Source organism: Microcaecilia unicolor, chromosome 5 (genome assembly GCF_901765095.1).
Source record: "Microcaecilia unicolor chromosome 5, aMicUni1.1, whole genome shotgun sequence".
Lineage (NCBI taxonomy): Eukaryota > Metazoa > Chordata > Amphibia > Gymnophiona > Siphonopidae > Microcaecilia > Microcaecilia unicolor.
Window position 1 is genome coordinate 144,243,702 of NC_044035.1, and position 25,546 is coordinate 144,269,247.

General features: G+C 41.8%; 1 protein-coding gene and 1 long non-coding RNA gene across 9 annotated transcripts in view; one reads left to right on the forward strand and one right to left on the reverse strand.

Moving 5' to 3' along the window:
• Positions 1-25,546, forward strand: part of CAMK2G (calcium/calmodulin dependent protein kinase II gamma) — a 563,068-nt gene that overhangs the window by 394,234 nt on the left and 143,288 nt on the right. For 5 of the 8 annotated variants that reach the window (XM_030203383.1, XM_030203382.1, XM_030203385.1 and 2 more), the window contains exons 10-13: positions 5,530-5,652; positions 6,517-6,600; positions 11,156-11,198; positions 25,383-25,445. In XM_030203383.1, coding sequence (XP_030059243.1) covers positions 5,530-5,652; positions 6,517-6,600; positions 11,156-11,198; positions 25,383-25,445 — 313 coding nt within the window. The remainder of the gene's footprint in view (positions 1-5,529; positions 5,653-6,516; positions 6,601-11,155; positions 11,199-25,382; positions 25,446-25,546) is intronic. The other 3 variants (XM_030203384.1, XM_030203387.1, XM_030203390.1) reach the window with 1 other exon arrangement.
• Positions 1-25,546, reverse strand: part of LOC115470333 — a 113,502-nt gene that overhangs the window by 44,690 nt on the left and 43,266 nt on the right. The window lies entirely within an intron of this gene.

Below are 25,546 nucleotides of genomic sequence, written 5' to 3' on the forward strand. Positions count from 1 at the left end.
CCCTCTTTTTCTCCCCATCCTTCCATGTTTTCCCTCATTCTCTGCCATCCTTCCATCTGTTTTCCCTCTTTTTCTCCCCATCCTTCCATCTGTTTTCCCTCTTTCTCTGCCATCCTTCCATCTATTTTCCCTCTTTCTCCCCATCCTTCCATGTTTTCCCTCTTTCTCTGCCATCCTTCCATGTTTTCCCTCATTCTCTGCCATCCTTCCATCTGTTTTTCCTCCTTTCTCCCCATCCTTCCATGTTTTCCCTCTTTCTCCCCATCCTTCCATGTTTTCCCTCTTTCTCCCCATCCTTCCATGTTTTCCCTCATTCTCTGCCATCCTTCCATCTGTTTTCCCTCTTTTTCTCCCCATCCTTCCATCTGTTTTCCCTCTTTCTCTGCCATCCTTCCATCTATTTTCCCTCTTTCTCCCCATCCTTCCATGTTTTCCCTCTTTCTCTGCCATCCTTCCATGTTTTCCCTCATTCTCTGCCATCCTTCCATCTGTTTTCCCTCTTTTTCTCCCCATCCTTCCATCTGTTTTCCCTCTTTTTCTCCCTATTCTTCCATGTTTTCCCTCTTTTCTTCGACGAGGCCCGCCCTGCATGCCAGCGCCCGCCCCAGCTCCCATTGCCGGCCACTGCTGCTTTTCCTGTTGAGCAGCAGGGCCGGCGCTACAAAAAGAAGAAGCGCTAACGGCGCTAAGGAAGACGAAAAATGTTACAAAAAAAAAAAAGCGCGGCACCGGCAGGCACTGTCTAGGCAGCCTTGAGGCATTGGCTGCTGGCTCGCAGGCACCTCCCCTCTCTGCAGTGACGTAGGAGACGGGAGGAGCCTGCGAGCCAGCAGCCAATGCCTCAAGGCTGCCTAGACAGTGCCTGCCGGTGCCGCGCTTTTTTTTTTTTGTAACATTTTTCGTCTTCCTTAGCGCCGTTAGCGTTTCTTCTTTTTGTAGCGCCGGCCCTGCTGCTCAACAGGAAAAGCAGCAGTGGCCGGCAATGGGTGCTGGGGCGGGCCTGGGCCGAAATTGGGTGGGCCTGGGCCCAGCCAGGCCCACCCATAGCTACGCCCCTGCATTTCACTCTCATATAAACTGTTAGGCCAAGTTGACAGGTGATGTGTTCTTACAAACTGAGTAAAAATGAACATTGAGATTTAGACGAGGCCTATTTATAAAAAGAGGAGAAAAGTTCTCCACTAAACTTGCACATAGTGACCAATCCAATTTTATATTTTCTCTGGGAAAATGAAACCGAAATCTGATTGGTCACTATGTGCAAGTTCTTTGCTTTTGTGAAGTACTTTTGTTTTTTTTATAAATAGTCCTCAATGAACCTAGGCACCTTTCTTCGCACACACCAAATGAAAATTAAAAATAAATAGCATATAGTAATGACACAGAATAAACTTGTGTTCAGAACATACAATGAATTCAACCACAACCACTTTTAAACTGAAAGTGTAGACTGTCTTAAAACTTGGTAAAATTTAGGCACACGTTTGCTTTTACAGTTTTAAAGGGAGATTTGGGCTTTTATTAGCTGTGAGTATCCCTTTTCTGCATCTGCCAATATACTATAGTATTTCCTATGCCCTCATTTTACAATGTTTCAGTGAGGAAGAGAGAAGGTTCCAGAGTGTCTGGAGGCAGCAATTCAGTGAAAATATGGAAAAGTGTTTCAAGTTGATGCCTATTCTTCCATAGAGGCCTGCAGCCAGCCTGCCTCCTCCTCTCTCTTACATATATCCTACCTGCCCTCAAGCCAGTCTGCCTCTCTTTCTCGCACATATATCCAACCTGCCCTCAGCCAGTCTGCCTCTTTCTTGCACATATATCCAACCTGCCCTCAGCCAGTCTGCTTCATTCTCTCTCACACATCCCATCTGTTCTGTCAGGCTGCCCTTTCTTTTTCATGGATCCCATCTGCCCCAGCCAGACTACCCCCTCTTTCTCTCTCACACATCCCATCTGCCCTCAGCCAGTATGCTCCTCTCTCTTTCACACACATCCCATCTACCGTTAGCCAATATGCCCTTCTCTTTCTCACACACATCCCATTTGCTTTCAGCTAGTATGCCCCTCTCTCACTCACACACATCCCATATGCCCTCAGCCAATATGCCCCTCCCCCCTCTCTCTGTCTCTCTCTCTCTCACACACACACATCCCATCTGCCCTCAGCCAGTATGTCTGTCTCTGTCACACACATCACATCTGCCTTCAGCCAGTATGCCCCTCCCCTTCTCTCTCTCTCACACATATCCCATCTGCCTTCAGCCAGTATATGCCCCTCCCCCTCTCTCACACACACACACACACACACACACATCCAATTTGCCCCCTTCTCTCTCTCTCTCTCTCTCACACACACACACACCACTGCCCCCTTCTCTCTCTCTCACACACACATATCCCTTTTGGCCCCCCCCTTTCCCAGTCTAGCAGCACCTCTTCATTTCTGTCCCCTTGGACCAGCAACAGGTCTCCATTTCTGTCTCTTTGGATCAGCAGCACTTCTTCCGATCTCCCAGTCCAGCAGCACTTTTCCCTCTTCCCCCCCCCCCCCCCCCTCTCCGGGGGAGAACCAAAGAGCTGCTTCTGGTCCAGGAGGAGAAGGAACGAAGGCAGGAGACAAGCAGCACTTAGCTGTGGTGTGCTGTCATGGTGCTTCTTACCCCCTGCTGTTGGTTGTTGGGAACATCTGCTCTAGAGCAGTGGTTTCCAACCCAGTCCTCAGGAACCACCTGGCCAGTCAGGTTTTAAGGATATCCATAATAAATATGCATGAGAGAGATTTGCATACGAAGAAAGCAGTGCATGCAAATCTTCACTCCTACTCCTAGTTCTCAAGGGCTACCAATGACCAGGTTTTCAGCCTGTCCCTATTGAATATGCATGAAGGAGATTTGCATGTGTAGTCCCTCCACTGCATGCACATCTCTCTGCCTATTCATTAGGGATAGCTTGAAAAGCTGCCCTACTTGGTGGACTGGGAGTCAAGATCAAGACTCTAGGGACTTGTCCAGCATCATCTGTAAAGTCATCTAGTTATCAGATTCTTTGAAAGAACAAACACATCCTAAGTTTCATATTCTATTTTCACTGTACAGATAACTTAATGACTTCATTTACTGAAGTTTTTCTTCCATTTTGTGTGGAGAAAAAGGCTGTCAGTCAATCAGGCTCCTAGTGCATTTTATTTTTGTTTGGTAAGACTTCTTCTTTGGTTCCAGAAACCTTTGTATTTGATACTTTGAAAATTCCCATCGTGCAGAACTTAAAGTAACTTGGTGGTTGGTTGATTCTAGTTTGTCATTTTCAACTCAGATACGTGCATCTGTTCAGAAACTTTTTTATTTTTAATTGTGTCAGATTAGGCGGCTGAAGCAGTTGACACCCATTAACTTTAGGTCTGTACTACAGTGTGTGATCACTCCTTTGTTTGATTACTATAATGCATTGTATCTTGGGTTACCTCTAGGTAAGATCCGTCGTTTCTTGTTTGCTCACTGATACCCCTCGTTTGGCTGATGTTATGCCAGTACTTAAGGCATTGCACTGGTTACCCATCAATGGAGAATCAGATTTAAAATATTGTTGGTAATTTTTAAGGCTTGAAGCAAGGATGTGCCAGTTTCTGTGGTTAATTCTTTGAAGTTCTATCAGCCTGCTTGTGCATTGCATTCTTCAGACAAACTTTTGCTTGATATTCTTACTTTTCATCATACTAGGCTATGAGTACCATTCGACTATTTTTTTTTATATCGAGGGTGTGAGACAGTGGAATTTGTTGCCCTTTAAGAGGTATGACTTCACGTCTTCAGTTATGTAAACATTTGAAGGCTTTCCTTTTTGCCCAAGCTTTTACGGTGGTTTAATGCTGGATGTTTAAGCTCCTTATTGTTTTAGTGATGGATTTGTTTTAGTGAATATGTTGTTGTATGTGTGCGTGTGTCATCTTTTAAAATTATAAGTGTATTTATTTAGTTATAAAACTTATACCCCACTTAAACCTACGCGGTTCGCAGCATAACATACATAATAATAAAATCAAAACACATACAATACAAATTTATGTATTTATTTATGGTTCATTTCTACCCCACATTTTTCCACAAATGCAGGCACAATGTGGCTTATATGAATTATAAAAAGAAGAAAAGTACAATACATGAATGTTACAGAAGAATAAGAATGTAACGCTAACAACAATAATAATGACTAAACAGCAGAGTTACTGATGGAGTATGTTTTTTCGAATAGGAACGTTTTCAGCAACTTCTTGAAAAGAATACAACACAATCTCCATAAATCCTCCTAAAAATAGCAACTAATAGCTGCCGGTCCTCAACTGCCTCACATGGCAAAAGCCTGAAAAAAAAAAATACTTTTTCAAAAGTTTCTTAAATTGTCCTGCATTTGCCCAAAGGTGCAACTAGCCAGGCAAAGCATTCCATAAAACTTCACCTGCAACTGAAAAAGCTGCCCTCATAAGAGCATAATGTATAGTCACTAACAAATCAGTTGCTAACTTCTTCACTGAATCAGACCATAAAACCCTAGCGGATAAAAACAATTTTATTACAGACTGTAAATATCATGGAACATTCTCACAGACAGTCTGATGAAACAAATATAGTACTTTAAACTGTATCCTAAAACACACAGGTAACCAATGTACCTGTTTCAAAGTGGGAGTCACATGATCCCACTTCAAAGCACCTGCAAGCACCCTCGCAGCAGCATTCTGTGCCACCTGTAAAGCTTTTACTCTAGCATTAGATACCCCCAAACGCATGCATACATAGTAAATGACGGCAGATAAAGACCTGAACAGTCTATCCAGTCTGCCCAACAAATACAGAATTGCAATAGTCCACCCTTGATATAACTATAGTCTGCACAATATTTTGAAAATCAGAAAAGGTCAACATCCACCAAGAGTAGTAGAATCGTGCAGAGAGAAAATGTTTAAATAAATAAAAACAAGGGATTTAGGTGTTTCTATTAGTGAGCATCTCCCTTTAGGCACCCTGATGCCACAGGGTGAGAGCTATTCTGTATTGGCATCTGGGGGGTGCCTAGATGTTGTTATAGAATGACAGCATCATGTGGAATTGAGGTGCCCAAAATCTAGGCACTCACAGTTTCACCAGCAAAACACCTGGTGTAACTGTGGGCACTCAGATGTAGCAAGGGTGCATGTGACTTACAGTATTCTGTAAGGTGCACACGTAAGAAGCCACCCTCCTATGCCCTGCCCCTGTGTATGCCCTTTCAGAATAGAGTTTAGGGGGAGCATTGACATTTAGATGCATATGTGCGCATTAGTGTTAGTATTCTGTACGTTTACTTACATAATGTGTGCATAAATAAATGCACGCACCACCCCATTATAGGATTGCCTCCTTAGTGACCACTTGCTCAGTCAACTGGCTGTACACAGCTGTGTGCAGTTTTAACACAGACCCAAAGATCTTTGTTACAGCTCAGAGGCAAACATAGAGGTATAATGAGCATTTTCCATTCTTTCTTCACCTGTAGTTCCCATCACCTGAGTGGGACACAGTTACTCCAGAAGCAAAGAACTTGATCAACCAGATGCTAACAATAAACCCTGCAAAGCGAATCACAGCCGATCAGGCTCTCAAGCACCCATGGGTCTGTGTAAGTATTCCAATGAGTGGCACAAAGATCAGCTTATTACCAGGGCAAGGTATTGTGTGAGTTGCTATTAGTGAGCTCTAGGGGTTTGATACATTTCCAATTAGACTTAATTTCCTGAGAATGCATGGATATCAAACACCCAGGTTTCTGTATTCTCAAGCTATTTTGAAGCTGTCTGCTCATGCTCCTCTCTGAGTAGTCATTAGACCAGTGGTCTTCACTAATTTTACGTCATAGCCACTTTGGATCCAAGTGAGCTGAAGGAGAGTCACCAAATAGTGTATGTTTCTATATGGGGCTGCGACACTTCTGACCAGCGTGTGTCAATGGCATCCATCCCTTCCAGTCTGACTTTGAACTCTTCATTGGAGGTATTATCAAGGAGGTGGGCATTTCCTTCTTCTATTGAGAAATGCTTTGTTCTTGAAGCATGTGGCTCTTCCTCCCATCCACTTCTCCCTTTCATGTAACAAGCTTAGGTAGAAGAGCAGAGAGTAATCGAACAAAAATCCAGAAAGATAATGGGGGCTGCCCCAAAGGTCTCTAGGGGCTGCCATTGGCTCTTGGGCCTTGCACTGAAGAACACTGCATTAGACTATTCCACAGTATGTTTGTGGGAGGAGGCCATATTTAGAAATGAGAAATTAGAAATATAGGCAAGGATGAGAGGAAGAACCAGTGAGCTCAGACAGGTCCCAGTTAGGGCTAAAGAATCACAGGAGATCTGGAGGGGTAAAATAAGGAAAAGAAACAGTTCAGACCTATTAGTATGTGTGCAGCCCATACAGAAATGAAAACAAGCAGATTGTGTGTTATACTGTCTTGCCAAGACCACTGCTGATTATTTGAGGTTTTGTTTTCCAGCAACGTTCTACGGTGGCGTCCATGATGCACAGACAAGAGACTGTAGAATGCCTGAGAAAGTTCAATGCCAGAAGAAAGCTGAAGGTGAGACCCATATGATTTCTGGCACAAACTCTCATGGGAAAAATCTTTGTGTTTTACCATAATTGTATTTTCAGCCTTACCAACTTCTGCTTCCTAAATTTAAAAAAAAAAAAAAAGGCATCTGGTCCTAACCTTCCAACCCAGTCAGCCTGTTGTCCAGTTGTAACCTTCTCCATCCTAACTAGCTCAGCCTCTGATCCTAACCCTTCTGGTATCTTAACAGAACCTTCCTCAACCCAACCAGCCTGGTGTCTGATTGTAATCTTCTCCCTTCTAACAATCCAGCCTCTGGTCCTAATCCTTCTGGCGTCTGATCAGAACCTTCTGATCCCAACCAGCCTGATGACCAATTCTAACCTTCTCTATCCTAGTAGCCCAGCCTCTGATCCCAACTCTTCTGGCATCTGATTAGAACCTTCCTCAACCAACCAGTCCAGTCTTTGATCCCTTTCAGTACATTCTATGTCAGATCTTTTTATTTTTGAAACTCATGATTCCCGAGATAAGCCTGTGGACATAGTCACGGTACAATCACATTCATATTCATACTCTTACTTCTAACAGATATCTTTAAATCTAATTCTAGGGTTGTTGTTTTTTTTAATTGAACAGAAGCTCTTTATTGTATGAAATAAAGTAGTCATATACAGAAGCAAATATTTCAGCATAAATTCATAGTATAAAGAGAGAAACTTTGGTTATTCATATTATATCAAAACAATATAGCTGTGTGCAGAATGAGGTGAATATTTTAACTCAGAAATAAGTGGTCAAAATGTAAGCCTTATTTAAGCATTAAACATAGCTACTCACAGCCAAAGTACGTAGGGTTTCTGTTCTTATGGTTTTACATGATAAAATTAAGTGTTTATGTTCTAGCTAATTAGGGGTTCTTTCAAGGTACAAAATATTGGTGTATTTATGCTACAGGTACTATTGCTGAGTACCTTTTCCAGCTGATTCAAATATGGTAATTGTCGGCACAGGCCCAACAGTTGATTGAAATATATAAAACAAGCCAGGGGTCGGGGAAAGGTCTCAGTGTACTAGAGAAAATTATGTTTTTTCCAGTGTTTATCCAGCAAACACCTGTTTTAATTTTGTGCATCAGATACTTTATTGGTCTTTATCAGTTAAAACCTAAAATCAGAAGCCCTGACTATGCCTCATTTTTCCATTATTTTTTGTTTTCTCAATGCATTTACTGAAGTTATAAATCAAAAGTTCTTGATATAAGACAAATGTTACTTACAACAACAGTAAATTGAAAAATAGTTATGATATATTACAAACACCACAAGTTTTCAAGTAATAAGGAAAATAAAGAAGAGGAACACTGAAATACTAGTTAAGCAGGAGAACATTTGTTAACCAGATTAGGAAAAATAAGGAAATTTGTTATTCCTGTACTAGTATTATAATCAGATGAGACTTTTACTTCACATTTGAGGTAAGGGTAGATATTAATATTCAAGCAGAGGGCTACCGTTCTTCCAGAAAATTCTTAAATTGGTCAGTTTGAGCCTCAATTTTAACAAAACATGTACATGGAAATTGCAGGGAATAAAGACCTTTTGATTGCCAAAAACTGTGACTTAAGTGCCAAAGAGAGTTCGATTCCCACCTCAGGCACAGGCAGCTCCTTGTAACTCTGGGCAAGTCACTTAACCCTCCATTGCCCCAGGTACAAATAAGTACCTGTATACAATATGTAAGCTGCATTGAGCCTGCCATGAGTGGGAAAGTGCAGGGTACAAATGTAACAAAAAAATAAAAAGGCCTTTTGCCTAAGCTGAGTGGCCCTACAGAGGTCAGGAAATATCTACACCACCTGACCCAGGAAAGCAATGTCCTTATAATGAAAATACAATCTCAGGACCCAGTTTTTATCTGGTTGAAAAGCAAAGGAGTTGATCAAAATAGCTTTGGATATAACTGTCCTGATCCATCCAGAAAGATCAAAACTGTCCTCTGCCCCATGTCGCCTCGCCTCCTGCTGGTTGGAGCCACATAATATACTCTTACAATAGGTGGCAGAGATTCTTTGGGGATCTGCAAAATCCCCATTAGGTAGTTCTTAAACATATCCATCGGTGTCAAAAATGGAGATTTAGGGAAAATAAGGCAGCATAAATTTAAATGATGTGCATAGTTCTTCAAGGTTTTCAGTTTTTGATGAGTGACAAGCCTATCCTGAAAGCATGACCTTCTTTCAATGGCAACTCCTGGCCAGAACTGAATTTATCAGATCTTTTCAGTAGAGTGTCTTGTAACTGAGCAATAGCATCTCAAACTGCCTCTAAAGTTATTTTATCAGGTTTCTTCTTCTTACCCCTGACACTGATATTACCTCTGATCTTAACCAGGGCAACAAAGCTAGACTCAGAAGGTTATTCCAGACCAAGTACACCTCCTTCCACCATCTCCCCTTCAGCAGCACAGAGTCCAACTTCCCTTCCAGGGAGGTCTGGGAATGTTGTAGCCCTGTCAGTGAGCTACACTTTGACAGCACCTTCGGCATCCAAGAACAGCATTAAGATGTTAGCCCATCAACCCTGGAACCTTCGCATCTTTTAATTTTTTTAGCAGCCTCTGTCCCCTCCATAACTGAAATCTCCTTCTCCATCAACTGAGCATTTACCTGAGAGCCTCGGTAGCTCTAGTTCTTGTAAGTCATCTGCTAGTCCCATCTCTGATACTTTGGTCTTTTGTATATACATCTTTATAAAATTGTACAAAACATTGTCTAATATCCTCATCTCTCTGACATACCACCCCCAGTAGTCTTCACCATCAGAATAACAATATTTAGTTTTTTTGCTGTCAAATGGTGAGCTGCTAATATTCCTACATTAGTCCCCTCCTCCTCAAAGTATGTTTTAGTTGATCTAGATTATAAACTACCTTTGCTGCTTCCAGTTTTTGTAACTTTCAGCAGACCCTCATAAGTTGTCCATATAATCTAGTTGAAAGGTTTGTTTTTATGCAGCTCTTCTAGAATTTTAATGTCCTCTTCCATTTCCTCCCCTTTCCTAGCCTTCTCCCACTTTTAGGGAGCGGCAATGGATATCAGGTTTGTTGGATACTTGCCTTCCCAAAGGTCCACCTCCCCATTATTATTTTGCTTGATGAAGTATTCCTCCAGATCATTTTCCACTTTTTTTCCACACCTCGGGTTTCCCTAAAAGTTTCTCATTCGAATGCGAAAAGGGTAATCATTTTAGAAACTTTCTGATATGTAACTTTTACCCAAACCAAGGTGTGATTCGACCACTTTTCCTGCCATTAACGTATCCATTAGTATTAATCTAGTCTGGAGTAAGACCCTGTACTTCTGAATAGTATGTATAATTTTTTCCTCTTTTTAAAATCTTCAGACCTCGACCATGTTTAAATTCCTCATAAAATGTTAAAGATTTTTCTATCCTATTCCTCCTCCTTCCTTGAATTACCTAATTTTGGATTCATGGTAAGATTGAAATTCTCACCTATCACTAAAATCTGTTGTATGTTTAGGATTTTCTAACTCACCATAAAATTGACCTTTTAGTTTGTTGGGTGCATAGACTGCCATATGTCCACCTCCACCATATTTTCCGTTATCCTTTTCGACTCCTTGAACCTCCATCTTACAGTGTTTAGCAATTTGGATTCCCTCTAACACTTTCTTATATTTCATAGTATTGCTTACCAAAAAATTATATGGACACCATTTATTATGCATGTTATATTCATCTTCCCTTCATAAATGTTTCTTTTACAAAATTTACAATCCAAATGAGTTTTCCAACACCCAAAAACTATACATTAAAATACCTATAAGTCGTATGGACTTGGAGCTCTTTCAGGCTTTTCCTTCCTATATATTATCAGTATTTTGATTTGTCTATGGTGGGACATTTTTTTTTGAATAAATTTGATTTTCTATATTTCCACACCCCTGTTGATTTTTGTAGTGGATTGTAGAACTACAATATAGGATAGGACAGTTGGGGGGAGGAAACCACAATTGGAGTATGCTGTCACACAGTAGATCTCACATCCGGTCAGCGCTAAGAGAAGATCAGGCAATGGTATCGGAAAGCAAGAATATTTTGAGATCAGCTTTATACTTAGGAAGGGATGTCTGTAATCTCAGATGTGTAGGGAAACCCTACTGAATTTCAGCAATGATATATACACTTTATATTAAATCCTATGTGTTTTTAGTTTCGTTTTGTTTTTGTTTTTTTTTTCAAGAGACATTTAGTGATGGATACAGGTTTTTAACCTCTGTGTCTGCCCTATGTTCCCCCTCTAATATTGATCCTCCTCAAGGCATCTGTCTCTCAGACTTTCTAAAACCATATCTAGTAGCAGGAAGAGTCTGGTTGAGGAATGGCCTGTGACCTGCTGAAGCCTCGGTGTTCTGAATGTGACTGCTGGTTATTTGCCAAATGACAAAGGGCAAACACAGAAGAGGAAGTTTTCTTACTGAAAAATAAACTTTTAGTGCTTTCTGTGCAGCACAAGTCTCATTGTTTGATTACTGTCTGCTTTCCTTCTCTTGTGCTAGGGTGCAATCCTCACAACTATGTTGGTGTCCCGGAATTTCTCAGGTAAGATTTCCACCCTGATTATAAGATTAGGCCTTGAATGCACACTGGTCCTTGCTCACTGTTCTGGTCCTGAAGGTGATAATGGCAAAGGCAGCAGAAGGCTACTTAAATGTTAGAGGTTGTAAAATAGGCTAGCAGGTCATATGGAAAAGAGAAGAGACTGACCGTTCCAACAGCATTTCTTAGAGATGGACTTTGCCAGGTAGAATGCTGTGGTTGATAGTGAAGGAGAGGTATCAGTACTACTATAACAACAAATAGGTGTTAAAAAAAAAGTAGAAGGGAAGAATCTGTCTTTAATCTCTTGATTCCTGTAACTGTTCTCACCATTCTTCTCTTTGCTCTCTTCTTTGTTTGGTCCTAATGATTTTAAAATGAAAACGTCTTCATAAATTTTGGCTTCTTGCTCACCTTCCTTTTCTGTGATGCCTGGTTGTGGCTTTTTCTGGTATAGAAGCATTGAATATTCCAGGACACCTGGATGCCCATCCAGTATATTTAAAAGGGTTCTAGGTCGGTTCCCACTTGGACAGTTTCCACCCACCAGTTCCCATCTGGACAATTCCCACTGAACCAATTCCCACCATACCAGGGAGGACAATTCCCACCCATAACCCAAAAAATACAAAACACACTAGGACAAATAATCTCCCTCCCTTTTCCACATCGTTTGGGGGCTAGTACCCCCTCACACACCCCACACAACATTATCTTTTACACATCCCTTTCCCCTTCCAGATGCCCCCCCACCCCCCAAACTAGGTTTCAACCTAATTCAGCCCCTCAAAATGACACACTGATTATGATTTATAACAAATTACTGCTCTACCTATGAAAAGTTATTCCACTGTTATATATTCCCTATGTACATCTGTATGCGGCTCTAACCTCCTTGTTTCAGATGCCATTAAAACGAAAAAAAAAGCACTGCCAGGACTTTTGGGACCCGATACAAGAAATAAACATTCGGTTAAAAAAAAAAAAAAAGGCTAGGGAGGGTGGGAAAAAAGTCCTTGAAGGGAATTGTCCCCGTAAGGGGGAATTGTCCTAGGTGGGAATTGTCTTGGTGGGAATTAGTGGGTGGGAACTGTCCGGGTGGGAACTCGCCTAATATCATTTTTAAGATTTCCATCCCTCCTCCTGGGCTTCACAGTCACCTAGGGAGTCTTGAGACACAAGATAACATTATCACAAGCAATAACCTCATTTAAAATTAATATAACAAGAAAAAAAGCAAATACAAAATCAGTGGCTTCCCCACAGATACACAGCCACCAGCAGTAAGAATTCTCTATTCCACAAAAAGGGTTCAGCTGTTCCTCTGTAGAAGAGCCACGATTTAACTATTTCTTTTTTTCTGAAAGACAAATAATTTCTCTCTTCCCTTATGACCGGATATGATTGTGCCCAGGCTCAAATAGTCATCCATTTCAAAAAGCAAAGAAGGGGAACTACCCTCGGAATACTTTGGCCAACTGAAAAGCAGGCTGCCAGCTTCTGCACCTTCTCTAAATGTTTTTGGGTAACCCAATCAGGAGTCCATTACTATAATTCAAAGTAGATAAAACACATGCATGAAATATCAAACTTAAAAAAAAAAAGACAGAATTTGGAGGTATTCCTTAAATTTAAAAAATGAATCTGAGTCAACTGCTCAGCAGATAGGCAGGGAGGAGGAAGAGATTATATGAATGCTGTCATGCGCTACTGCTTGTATGCTTGAACGACGCACTACTGATTTTGCTGAAAACAGTGGGTTCAATATTCAGAGCGATTTATTTATCTAGTTGACTTTGACCTATGTTGGATAGCTTATGATCTGGCAACTTGAAGTTAGCTGAAAGAAGTTGGAGACAGGTTAAAACTTGGTTAATTAGCACTGATATTCAAGACCTTCTAGTTAAAGGTAACTAGTTTCATCAGGCCACATAAATAGCATATCTTTTTTTTTTTCTCGAATATTTTTTATTGAAGAAATAAGCATATATCCTGTTAAGTTAGATTTACTGTTTATATTGTTATGTTCAGCAGTCCTGATTTAACTAGTTATGTCTCTGAATATCCTGTTAACTTTAATCCTGTCTGTCGTCATGTTTAAGGAGAGCGATTATTAGATAAAGTACCAGTGAGCTTGCTGTTGCTTGCAATATAAAGTCTCTCAAATGCTTGAAAACACCTTACTCATTAGGGATTTAATTTTTAAGTGTTTATTCTCCAGTTAATTATGAGCCCTTTGAGGATAGAAAAGAATTGGTGATTTTATGCCACAAGTAATATTGCTGGATACAGTTTCAGGTGGAGTCAAATCTGTGGGTCTGTGTCACATGGACAAGACCGTCCACTTCACCATCGCCAATGAGAAGAGATAATGGGCTGGGAGTAATTGTTGCATCCCTCCATATTTGAGTCTCATCACAGCCCTTGGTACAGCAGTGCACTAAGGAGCCATCAATACAGTAAAGGCACAAAAACAGGATAACTTCTCTGCTTCCAGTATCACTGTTTGATGCCATGGATCCTGTACTGTGTCATCAGATTAACAAAATAGCATTTTTATTTCACATTCATGTAAACGTGCTTATGCATTGCAAACGAGGGAGATTATATAAAGTGTGTGCAAAATCTGTATTGCATTTGAAATCACAGAAAATCTTCCTCAAAATGTCGGCAGCTCTTCAAATATTGTGTTGCTGTCCTGTCTAACTTTGATTGCGCTGCTCTGCTGCTTACCTGAAACTGTTTTGGTTGACTGAGACTGGTTACTAAAGCTTGGGAGGTTTCTTAATGGGATAAACTACACATTTAATAATGGGGTTAGAGGCTTCTGTTAAGTGTGCCATCATTTAAATTTTGAATCATTTCTTGTAACCTGGATTGGCCACTGTTAGAAACAGGATGCTGGGCTTGATGGACCTTGGGTCTGTCCCAGTATGACAACATTTATGTTCTTATGCGTCTACAAGTGTGCTATTGAGTACAAAATCTTTGTGTATGCAACAAAGCATAGATTCTACTCTTTGGGATCCTGCAGGGTACTTTTGACCTAGATTGGCCAACATTGGAAATGGGTTTCGGGGCTTGATGGTCCTTTGGTTTGGCTCGGCTCAGTATGACTTTTATGTTCTTGGGTCCTGTTTGGTTTAAAGAAACTTAAATGGATGAGTTGCAGGCTTACAGCTATAGATTGATTACATTATTGATACCCTGATCTGAACCATATCCCTTTTAGGGAGATCAGCTGAAGGCTTTTATTATCCCATGTGCTATCACAATTTATCCTGAACCACCTCTTTTAAAGACGGGGGTGTGTAGATTTTTGATAATCCCCTTCTGAGACTAGAATCCAAGTCTCTGTTCCTCCCCCTTTCTTCAAAGCTTGCAAGTATTTTATGTCCTACTGTTCCGTCTCCCTTTTCTCCCTCTTTTCTCTCGCCATCCTAACTGACTGACAGCACAGTTGGCCACACAGAGTGCTGCATCCACAGCTGGCCCCTTCATTCTTTGTGGTGTATTCTTATTCAGAAAGAGATGTGTCATAGGGAAAAGAGGAGGGACAGCCATGACAATTGCCCCAGCTGCAGCATGCTTCCTTTGTTAATGGAACTAGAACATTATTCATTAACTGTAAGCTTGTATCCCATTGGCTAGAGAAGTAAGTTCTGAGAGTAGCCTTGGCTGTTCGTGGAATGGAGGGAACAATATGAAGTGAGTAAATATCTGAGCAAGCCTGATACTGGTTGACTGGAAACTTACATCTGTTGGGAGGAGCCTACTGGTGATCCCACCCTCAGATGCTATGACTAAAATCCTTGTTGCTGTTCCTGTGCCCATAAAAAAAACACTTAGGCTGGGTTCCTGAGAATAACCTGTGTCCCATTGCAAGACTTTTGCTTTTATTTCTTTCTATTGTCATGTTAAGCAGAGCAGGTATCTGAGTAAGCCCGAAGCTGGCTATCTTGGAAGCTTTTCCATTTGTTGAGAAAATCATGCTGGTGGTCCTATCCCCCTGATGCTCGAACTGAAATCCTTATTGGTGAACCCAAGTCTCTTTGGCACGCCTCTACTACTACTAATCATTTCTATAGCGTTACTAGATGTACGCAACGCTGTACACATGAAATGCAGGTACTTTCTCTGTTCCTAGAGGGCTCACAATCTTAAGTTTTTGTACCTGGGGCAGTGGAGGGTTAAGTGACTTGCCCAAGCTTACAAGGAGCTGCAGTGGGAATCAAACCTAGATTACCAGGATCAAAGTCCGCTGCACTAACCATTAGGCCACTCCTCTCTACCTTAGAATGCCTGAGAATACTAGAGGACATTGAGTCGTAAGTCGGGTAAATAATATTTGTTAGTCAAAAGAAATAATTGCATAACGCATAGCTTGTAGTAGTGGGGAGGGTCCATATAGAGGGAATGGTGTTTAGATTACAAGCACTGTTTAAAGTATAGATCTGCAAATTTAGCTATGATTCTTGTAGATGCTACCAAAGATTAAGGACTTTGAAGTGAAGAAAGATATAGGTAATAAGACCATTCAATGTATTTTAAGAAACATATCATATGTTCTCCGAGGACAAGCAGGCTGCTTGTTCTAACATGTGGGTCGACGTCTGTGTCGGCCCAGGAATCAGTTCGCGCATGTACAGTGCTCCCTGCACATGCACCAGAAGACTCTGGCAAAACGTTTTTTATATTTTGCTTGCAACCTCCTGGAATTAAGAGCGATCTGGAACGCTCTAAAGGCTTTCAGAGATCGGCTGTCCAACCGAGTAATCTTAATTCAGACAGACAATCAGGTTGCCATGTTTTACACCAGCAAGCAGGGGGGCACCGGATCTCGTCCTCTGTGTCAGGAAGCCATCCAGATGTGGCTTTGGGCTCGCTGTCATGGCAGGCATAAACAATCTGGTTGACAGGTTGAGCAGGATAATGCAACCTCACGAGTGGTCACTGAACATGGGTGTAGTCCGCAGGATCTTCTGAGCATGGGGCCACCCCTTCAGTGGATCTTTTTGCCACTCAGATCAATCACAAGGTCCCTCAGTTCTGTTCCAGGCTTCAGGCCTACGACAGACTAGTGTCAGATGCCTTTCTCCTACATTGAGGAACAGGCCTTCTGTATGCGTATCCTCCCATTCCTCTAGTAGGGAAAGACTTGCTGAAACTCAAGCAAGACTGCGGAACCATGATCCTGATTGCACCTTTCTGGCCGTGTCAGATTTGGTTCCCTCTTCTTCTGGAGGGGTTGCTTCTGCATCCCAGCCTCCAGTCTCTGGCTCTCAGGGCCTGGATTCGCCTCCTTGTGTTTTTCAGAAGGTGTCTCCTGAGTCTTGCTTGCTTCCAGAAAAGATTCCACAAAGAAGTGTTACTTTTCCAAATGGAGGAGGTTTGCCGTCTGGTGTGACAGCAAGGCCCTAGATCCTCTTTCTTGTCCTACACAGACCCTGCTTGAATACCCTCTACACGACAATGATAAGCACTAATCGCACTAAGGTGAACTCTTACAGAGTTGGTCTTGAGACCAGACTCTGACAAGTGTAGAAGGTATTCAAGTAGGGTCTGTGTAGGACAAGAAAGAGGAAACTTGGGCAGAGAGGCAGAGATGGCAGTTATGACTTGTGATACTATACGTATAGTACAGTGTACACCAGAACCCATTATGGGGTATGTGTACTGATGCAATTTAAAGGACTCTGTGAAGCAAGTTGAAGTTGGAATATATGGGAGGGAAGAGGGAAACAGTAGGACGTAGAGGGCATTGTTATCAACATACCCCATAGGGAAAAAGAGACATCATGTTATCTCAGGTGGTACATCATATTTGTCTACTGATCTCGCAGTTTCACCTTGTCACCACTCTTATTTGGTGTTTATGGACGTTCCTCTTGTGCTCCACCTGGCATGAGAGGTTTCCTATGTTGAACCATACTGGTGGAGAAGAAAGCCATACAGCTGTGTTGAAGGGATCCCTTGGCCCCCACTCTTGCCTTGTGGTGGATGCAGATTTCTTTATTGGTTTTAGAAAGATTACATAAGTAATGCCACACTCGGAAAAGACCAAGGGTCCATCGAGCCCAGCATCCTGTCCACGACAGCGGCCAATCCAGGCCAAGGGCACCTGGCAAGCTTCCCAAATGTACAAACATTCTATACATGTTATTCCCGGAATTGTGGATTTTTCCCAAGTCCATTTAGTAGCGGTTTAACCGTCTAACCCCCTTTTAAACTCTGCCAAGCTAACCGCCTTCACCACATTCTCCGGCAACAAATTCCAGAGTTTAATTGAAATGATGCCTTGGGTGAGAGCACAGATGCACCCTCTACAGGAGTCCTTGCTGTTGAATTGGTCTTCTCATTGAGATACCCTATACTTCCGTTTCATTCTCAGGCAAGCAGTGTGCTACAATTTGGATTGGTGGTTGTCGAGTCAGCATTTGGAATAGGGTATGGAACTGGAAACCCCAGAATGGATTCTAGTGACCACAGATGTCAGTCTTTCTGGCTGGGGAGCTCATTGCCAAAGACATTGGACCGAAGTGGAGGCCACATGGTCCATCAGTCGGTTGGCATTTTAGGATCTAATTCACCACAAGGTGGTCAGTCATGTCCAACAATGCAAAGGTGATGGTTTATGTCAGTCATGAAGAGGGCATCAAGAATCACCCACTTGCTCAGGAAGCAGCTGAGCTCATAGAATAGGCAGAGCAAAATCTCTACTTGCTTTCAGTGACCCATGTGGTGGGGTCCAGCATTGTCTGAAGTGAAATATCTCAGCAGAAATGTCCTAGATCTAGGAGAGTGGTCTTTATCAGAGGAAGCATTTTGGGCCATTGCAAGATGTTGGGGTCTCCCAGTCAGGGATCTCATGGCCACTGCAACTAATGCAAGGGTTCCAAGGTTTTTCATTTGCAGAAAGGAACCGTTGTCTTCAGGAAAGAACACATTGGTTCAATCAACTGTGGCTGGTAGCAGGGATCTTGTACTTTATCCTTCCATGGCCTTTGATAGGCTGGGTACTTCATTGGATCAAGGCTCATCACGAGAAAGTTGTGTTGGTGGCTCCAGATTGGCCAAGGTTGTCATGGTACAGAGATCTAGTTTGGTTAAAGCTTGAAGATCCTTTTCCTCTGCCTCAGTCTGTCAACTTGCTCTTCCAGTTGCCTGTTGAAATGCTGGACATAGCTTGGTTCTTGGTTTATGGCATGGCTTTGAGTGGGCGAGGTTGTTGAAGAAAGGCTATTCAGTGGGAATTCATTCCTTATTAAATTCCAGGAAGTGGTCCACCTCCTTAGCATATGTTAGAGTTTGCAAATATTTGAGAACTAGTGTGATGCAAAAGTCTCTCTGCTCCATGCCTCCATGAGGGAAATCTTAGATTTTCTCCAGGGGAGGGCATGGATAAGGGTTTGGTTCTGTCATCCCTTCAAGTCCAGTTGGCAGCAATTGCTTCTATTTGGGGCCCAATTTGGGGTCATCCTTTGTCCTGCATCTAGACGTGTCATTTTTTTTCAAGGGCATTAAGCATCTGGGACTGCCTCAGGAGGGTTACTGTTCCTTGGGATCTCAACCTGGTGTTGTCAGCCTTAGTTAGAGCTCATTTTGAGTCCCTGAGGCAGGATATGTTTAAGAATCTCCTTTAAAAGTGGCATTTTTGGTAGCTATCTCATCAGCTAGATGCATTTCTGAGTTACAGGTCTTGCCTGTCACCCACTGTTTCTTCTTTTCTCCCGAGACATTTGTGACTCTGGGCAAGACACTTAACCCTCCATTGGCCCAGGTACAAATAAGTACCTGTGTATACTATGCAAACCGCTTTGAATGTAGTTGAAAAAAAACAAGCACAAAGTCTGTATATCAAGTCCCATTCCCTTTCCCTTGTCTGATTCTCTGCCTGCTTTTCCTTGGGGCAACTTTTCGGATTCTGTTTTTTTGTTTGGATGTTCATAGGACGCTCTGTCATTACTTGAGAAGGACAAAAGACTTTTAGAAGTTGGACAGACTTAGTCTTGTTTGGGGGTCTGAAGAGAAATGAAGCAGCTTCAATAGCTATTATAGAGCAACAGGCTGAGAACCAGAGGAGCCAGATTCAAATCCCACTGCAGCTCCTTCTGATCTTGAGTAAGTCACTTAATCTTCAATTGTCTCAGGTGCAAACACATATTGTGAGTCACCCAGGGACAGAAAAAACTCTTTGAGTGAAGAAATATTTTCTCTGGTTTGTTTTAAATTTACTGCTTAATAATTGCATGCCTTCAGTCCTAGTGTTTTTGGCAAGAGTAAACAAGTGATTCACATCTACCTGTTGCACTCCACTCAGTATTTTATAAACCTCTATCATATCGCCCCTCAGTTATCTCATCTTCAAGCTTTTTGTATCATTTTTGAGATGCTGTGACCAGAATGGCACACACAATTTGTGGTTTTTTCCATCTCTAGAGCATTTATAAGAATATATGAATAGCCATACTGGATCAGACCAGTGGTTCATCGAGCCCAGTATCCTGCTTCCAGCAGTGACCAATCCAGGTCACAAGTACCTGGCAGTAACCCAGTTAGTAGCACCATTCCATGCTACCAATCCCAGGGCAAGCAGTGGCTTCACCCATGCCCCTCTCAATATGGACTTTTCCTCTAGGAATTTGTCCAAACCATTTTTTAAACCCGGACATGCTAACTGCCGTTACCACATCCTCCAACAATGAGTTCCAGGCCTTAATTATTCTTTGATTGAAAAAAATATTTCCTCCTATTAGTGTTAAAAGTATTTCTGTGCAATTTCATTGTGTCCCCTGGTCTTTGTACTTTTGAATGAGTGAAAAATCGATTCCGCTCCACCCACTCTACATCACTCAGGATTTTGTAGACCTCAATCATATCCCTCCTTAGCTTTTCGAAGCTGAATATCCTTAACCTCTTTATCCTTTCCATGTGGGAGGAGTTCTATTCCCTCTATCATTTTGGTCGCTCTTGGAACCTTTTCTAATTCCTCTATATCTTTTTGTGATACGGCGACTAGAATTGAATACAGTACTTAAGGTGAGGTTGCACCATGGAGCGATACAGAAGCATTATAATGTGTTTGGACTTAATTTGCATCCCTCTTCTAATTATTCCCAGTAGAGAGGTGTGGTAGCCGTGTTAGTCCACTTTTAAAGGTAATCAATAGAAATAAAATAAAACATGGAAAAGAAAATAAGATGATACCTTTTTTATTGGACATAACTTAATACATTTCTTGATTAGCTTTCGAAGGTTGCCCTTCTTCGTCAGATCAGAAATAAGCAAATGTTGGTAGATGACAGTATATATGAGTGAAACATCAAAGCATTTCAGTGACAGTCTATATGCATGGAGACAGGAGGGCAATGACAGTATATCTGAGTGAAACATCAAGGCATTTCAGTGACCGTCTATCCTGTTAGACTGTCACTGAAATGCTTTGATGTTTCAATCAGATATACTGTCATTGCCCTCCTGTCTCCATGTATATAGACTGTCACTAAAATGCTTTAATTATTCCCAGCATACTACTGCATTTTTGGCTGCAGCCACACACTAGGCAGAAGATTTCGGTGTATTGTCTACATTGAAACCTAGATCTTTTTCTTGAGTGCTGACTCCTGAGGTGGACCCTAGCATCGGATAACTATGATTCAGATTATTCTTCCCAATGTGCATTTTGCATTTGTCTATTTAAATTTCATCTGCCAGTCTTCCAGTTTCCTACGGTCTTCATAAAAGTTTCACAGTCCGCATGCGTTATGACAATTTTGAATAGTTTCGTGCCATCTGCAAATTTAAACACGTCAGTCGTCGTTCCGATTTCCAGATCATTTATAAATATGTTAAATAGCACCAGTCCCAGTAAAGATCCCTGCAGCACTCCACTATTCACCCTCCTCCATTGAGAAAAATGGCCATTTAACCCTACCCCCTGTTTTCTGCCCAATAACCAGTTCTTAATCCACAGAAAGACATTGTCTCCTATCCCATGACCCCTTAACTTTCTCAGGGCTTTCTCGTGAGGTACTTTGTCAAAAGCTTTCTGAAAGTCTAGATATACTACATTAACTGGCTCACCTTTATCCACATGTTTACTCAGGCCTTCAAAGAAATGAAGCAAATTGGTGAGGCAAGACCTCCCTTGGCTGAATCCATGCTGACTCTGTCCCATTAAACCATGTTTGTCTAATTGTTCTGTAATTTTATTCTTTACTAGTAAAAGAGGCCTGTTTCAGAGCAAATGAAATGGGCGCTAGCAAGGTTTTCGTCGCCAACACCCCCCCTCCCTCCCTCCCTGGCCAACCCCTTCGTTGTTCTGCCATTGCTCCGCCTCCAATGTCATGACGTTTGACACGAAGGCGGGGCCCGGAGCGATTCCCCCCCCCCCTCCCTGCCTCCCTCCCTGCCAACCCCTTCGTTCTGCTATTGCTCCGCCCCCGAGGGCGGGGCCCGGAGCAATTTTGGTGGCTTCACCACCACGAACCTTCGAACTTTTTTGAAGGAAGTCAGGGCTTGGCTTCACTGACGTCAGTGTCCTCAGAATGTTGAGGGTGAGTTTTATTATAGTAGATAATAATTCCCACTATTTTGCCCAGTACTGAAGTCAGGCTTACCAGTCTGTAATTTCCCGGATCACCCCGGATCACCCCTTTTAAAAATCGGCATCACATTGGCCACCCTCCAGTCTTCAGGTACTACGGACGATTTTATTGACAGGTTAGAGATCACTAACAGCAGATCAGCAATTTCATGTTTGAGTTCTTTCAATACCTTGGGATGTATATCATTTGGTCCAGGTGACATCACTCTTTAACTTGTCAGTTTGGCTCAGTACATCTTCCAAGCTCACCAAGACTTCTTTCAGTTCCTCTGCATCATCACCGCTGAAAACCATTTCCGGTATAGGTAGATCTCTTATATCATCTTCGTAAATACCGAAGCAAATAATTCATTCAATCTGTCCGTTATGGCCTTGTCCTCCCTGAGTGCCTCTTTTGCTCTTTCCTGATCTAATGGTCGCACAGATTTCCTTCAGGCTTCCTGCTTCTGATATACCTGAAAAAGCATTACTAAATTTTTGTCTCTGAGGCACGTTTTTCTTCATTTTTTCTTTTAGCCTTCTTTGTCAGTGCTTTTCCTCTGGCTTGACAGTGCTTATGTCGCTTCTTACTTTCTTAATTTGGATCCTTTTTCCATTTTTTGAAGGACGTTCTTTTGGCTCTAATAGCCTCTTTCACCTCACCTTTTAACCATGCTGGCTGTCATTTGCTCTTTTTTCCACCTTTAATATGTAGAATACTTCTAGTCTGGGTTTCCATGATGGTATTTTTAAACAATGTCCATGCCTGATTTAAAGTCCTAATACCTCACCTTTTAACCATGCTGGTTGTCGTTTGCTCTTTTTTCTGCCTTTGTTAATATGTGAAATATTTCTAGTCTGGGCTTCCACAGTGGTATTTTTAAACGTCAGCCATGCTTGATTGAAAGTCCTAACCTTTGCAGTTGACCCTTTCAGCTTCTTTTTAACCATTTTCCTCATTTTGTCATAGTCGCCATTTTGAAAAATAAAAGCTGCTACAGTAGATATCCTTAGTGACTTCACTCCAGATAGCAGCTCAGATTTGATCATGTTATGATCACTGTTTCCCATCGGATCCAACACTATTACCTCTTGTACTATGCCCCAAATTCCACTAAGGGTTAGATCCAAAATAGCTCCCCCTCTCGTTGGTTCCTGGACCAGTTGCTCCAAGAAGCAGTCATTTATTACATCTAGAAATTTTAGCTCCTTAACACTCCCTGATGTCCCAGCACAAAACCCCTGGGGAACCCTACTGTCCTACTCTTCTCCATTGAGAATACTGACATTTAACCTTACTCTCTGTTTTCTATCTTTTAATCCACAATAGGACATTACCTCCTATCCCTTGACTTTCTAATTTCCTCAGGAGTCTTTCATGATGTAATTTGTCAAATGCCTTTTGAAAATCCAGATACACAGTATCGCGTGACTCACCTTTTCCACATGTTTATTTCTCCCCTTCAAAGAAATGTAGTAGATTGGTGAGGCAAGATTCCCGTTGACTAAATCTATGCTGGCTTTGTCTCATTAATCCATTCTTATGTATATGCTCTGTAATACAGGTTCTTTCTTTTATTTATTATTCTACCATGTGAGGCAAGGGGGTGGTAATTTTATAATAGTAATCCTCAGGAAAAAGTGAGAAAATGTGCCTGCAGAATATGCCTGCATGTGCTTTCATAAAATAGGATCCTAGATCAATTCACAGTATTGCACAAATGTTCTCATGCAAACATTCAACAGCTATGAGGCAAGTATAACTTTGTGCATACATGTATGTGCTGGTAGGAGTCAGTGCACATACATGCATAAGTGCTGATCTCACCCCAGATCTGCCCATTCTTCACCCTCAGGAGCATATACCAGTATGTAGAACCTCTTTTACCCCATTATAAAATTACCCCCTTAAGGATGAGCCTAGCGCTAGACACCAAGAATATACGAACATGTGAACAAAATAAGCCCGTGTCAGGGGTCAAATGAAGAAATATTCCAAAAATAAAAATGCATGGACGCTGGTATGTTGACAGTGTGCTGCTTACGTTTTGCATTTTAGATTGGAAAGCTCTGGTTACTGGCTTGGGTGAGCTGTCTCGGGCCTTTTAATAAAGGACTTTTGATTGTCCCATACTTGATGGCCCTTGGTTCTTTTTTTTTCTTCGTTCCTGTGTGTGTAGTTTGACTCTCTCTCCTGTCGTTTGATTATATTCACATACATGCGTACATTCATGCATAGGTGCCAATATTCCAGCTAGGCATGCTGTTCTCTAAACAGCGATGGCAAATAGTTTGAAGGTGTGCATACACATTGGTGGAACATGGGCAATGTGCACAGTTACATGTGTAAATTATAGAATACTATCATTTAAGCATGATTTTTAAATCAATCTAGGCACGGGTATTTACACCAGCTCTGCAGCCATGTCTACAATATATGTGCGTATTTGTCCTGCTAAGCTAGTATTCTGTAAAAGGAAGTAGGTGCCTACTTTTCTTTATAGAATAGGCTCCAGGTAAGCACCTAAAATAAGAAGCAGTTGTGCATCTAACTTTGGGACTAGCGCACAAAGTTGCACATGCAAGTTATGTGATAAGGGTGGTTGCATGTGTAACTTAACTAACATGCCGATAATTGCCATTAATGACCAGTTATTGGCTACAATTGGTGTTAAATTGGTAGCAATTAGCACTTGCGTGTAGCTGCCCCTAGTCAGTATTCTATAAATTGTTTGTTCAAATTCCAAAGTGCACAACTGCAAAGGGTGTGAAGTTAGGAGGGCCATGGCTTATCAGGGGTGTGTCAGAAAGTTACACATGTGGGCTGTAGAAGACCTGCAGTTACATGCCTAACTGCTTAGCATTAGGCTCAAGCATTTACAACCAACCGTTTGGCTGGCATAAGTGCTTGCACCTAAAGTTCGGTGTGTGAATGTGGGCTTAGTGTTAGTATTCTATAACAATAATTGCATATACAATTGCCGTTATAGAATCTGCGCTATGCGCACAATATCCCGACAACCTTTTCTGCTTTTGCTATTTATCTGCATTTTTTATTTATTTATTTTAAATTGAAGTCTGTGCTTGAAAACTGAGATCAGGGTAAACCAACAGCAAAATCAACGCTGAGAGCAATTCTCTGACTCTTTAACAATCGGAGCATTTGCTTATTTTGGCTGGTTTTTGCTTGGCTAAGAAAATTGTGTTTAATTACAAAAAAGTATGAGCTGCTGGTGTTTTTGTCACAGCTTGCTTGTGTTTCCAGTGTTTTTTCAGAACTCATGTGTGCCAGCTGTGCTGAAGTAATATAAACCCATGTTCTGCTGATGCCTTCCTATTCAGTTGCTTCATCTCTGACTCGTGTGTTGTATGTGTGTGCGTGCGTGCAAAGGAAGGAAACTTTAATTTTTAAAACTTAGTTTTCTTCCTATGCATGTGCGCACACACACACAGAAGAGTCAGAGATGAAGCAACTGAATAGGAAGGCATCAGCAGAACATTAATTGTGTTTGTTGGTTGGCTTACAAATCTTTCTCATTGCTGATTGGGCGCTTTGTGGCTTTTATTGTGGTTCCTCCCACTGAACAATTTTGTCCAATCAGTTGGCAGGCAGAGCTCCACCCCCACTTCAGCTGGCATGAGCGCTGCCAACTTGGCTGAGCAAGGTATGTGGCATGAGTCATTCTGTCTCCCAACCACTTGAACTCCCCGAAGCCACTTCCCCTGATACATTTACCCTCCTCTCCTCCCCAGTGCTTTCACTGCC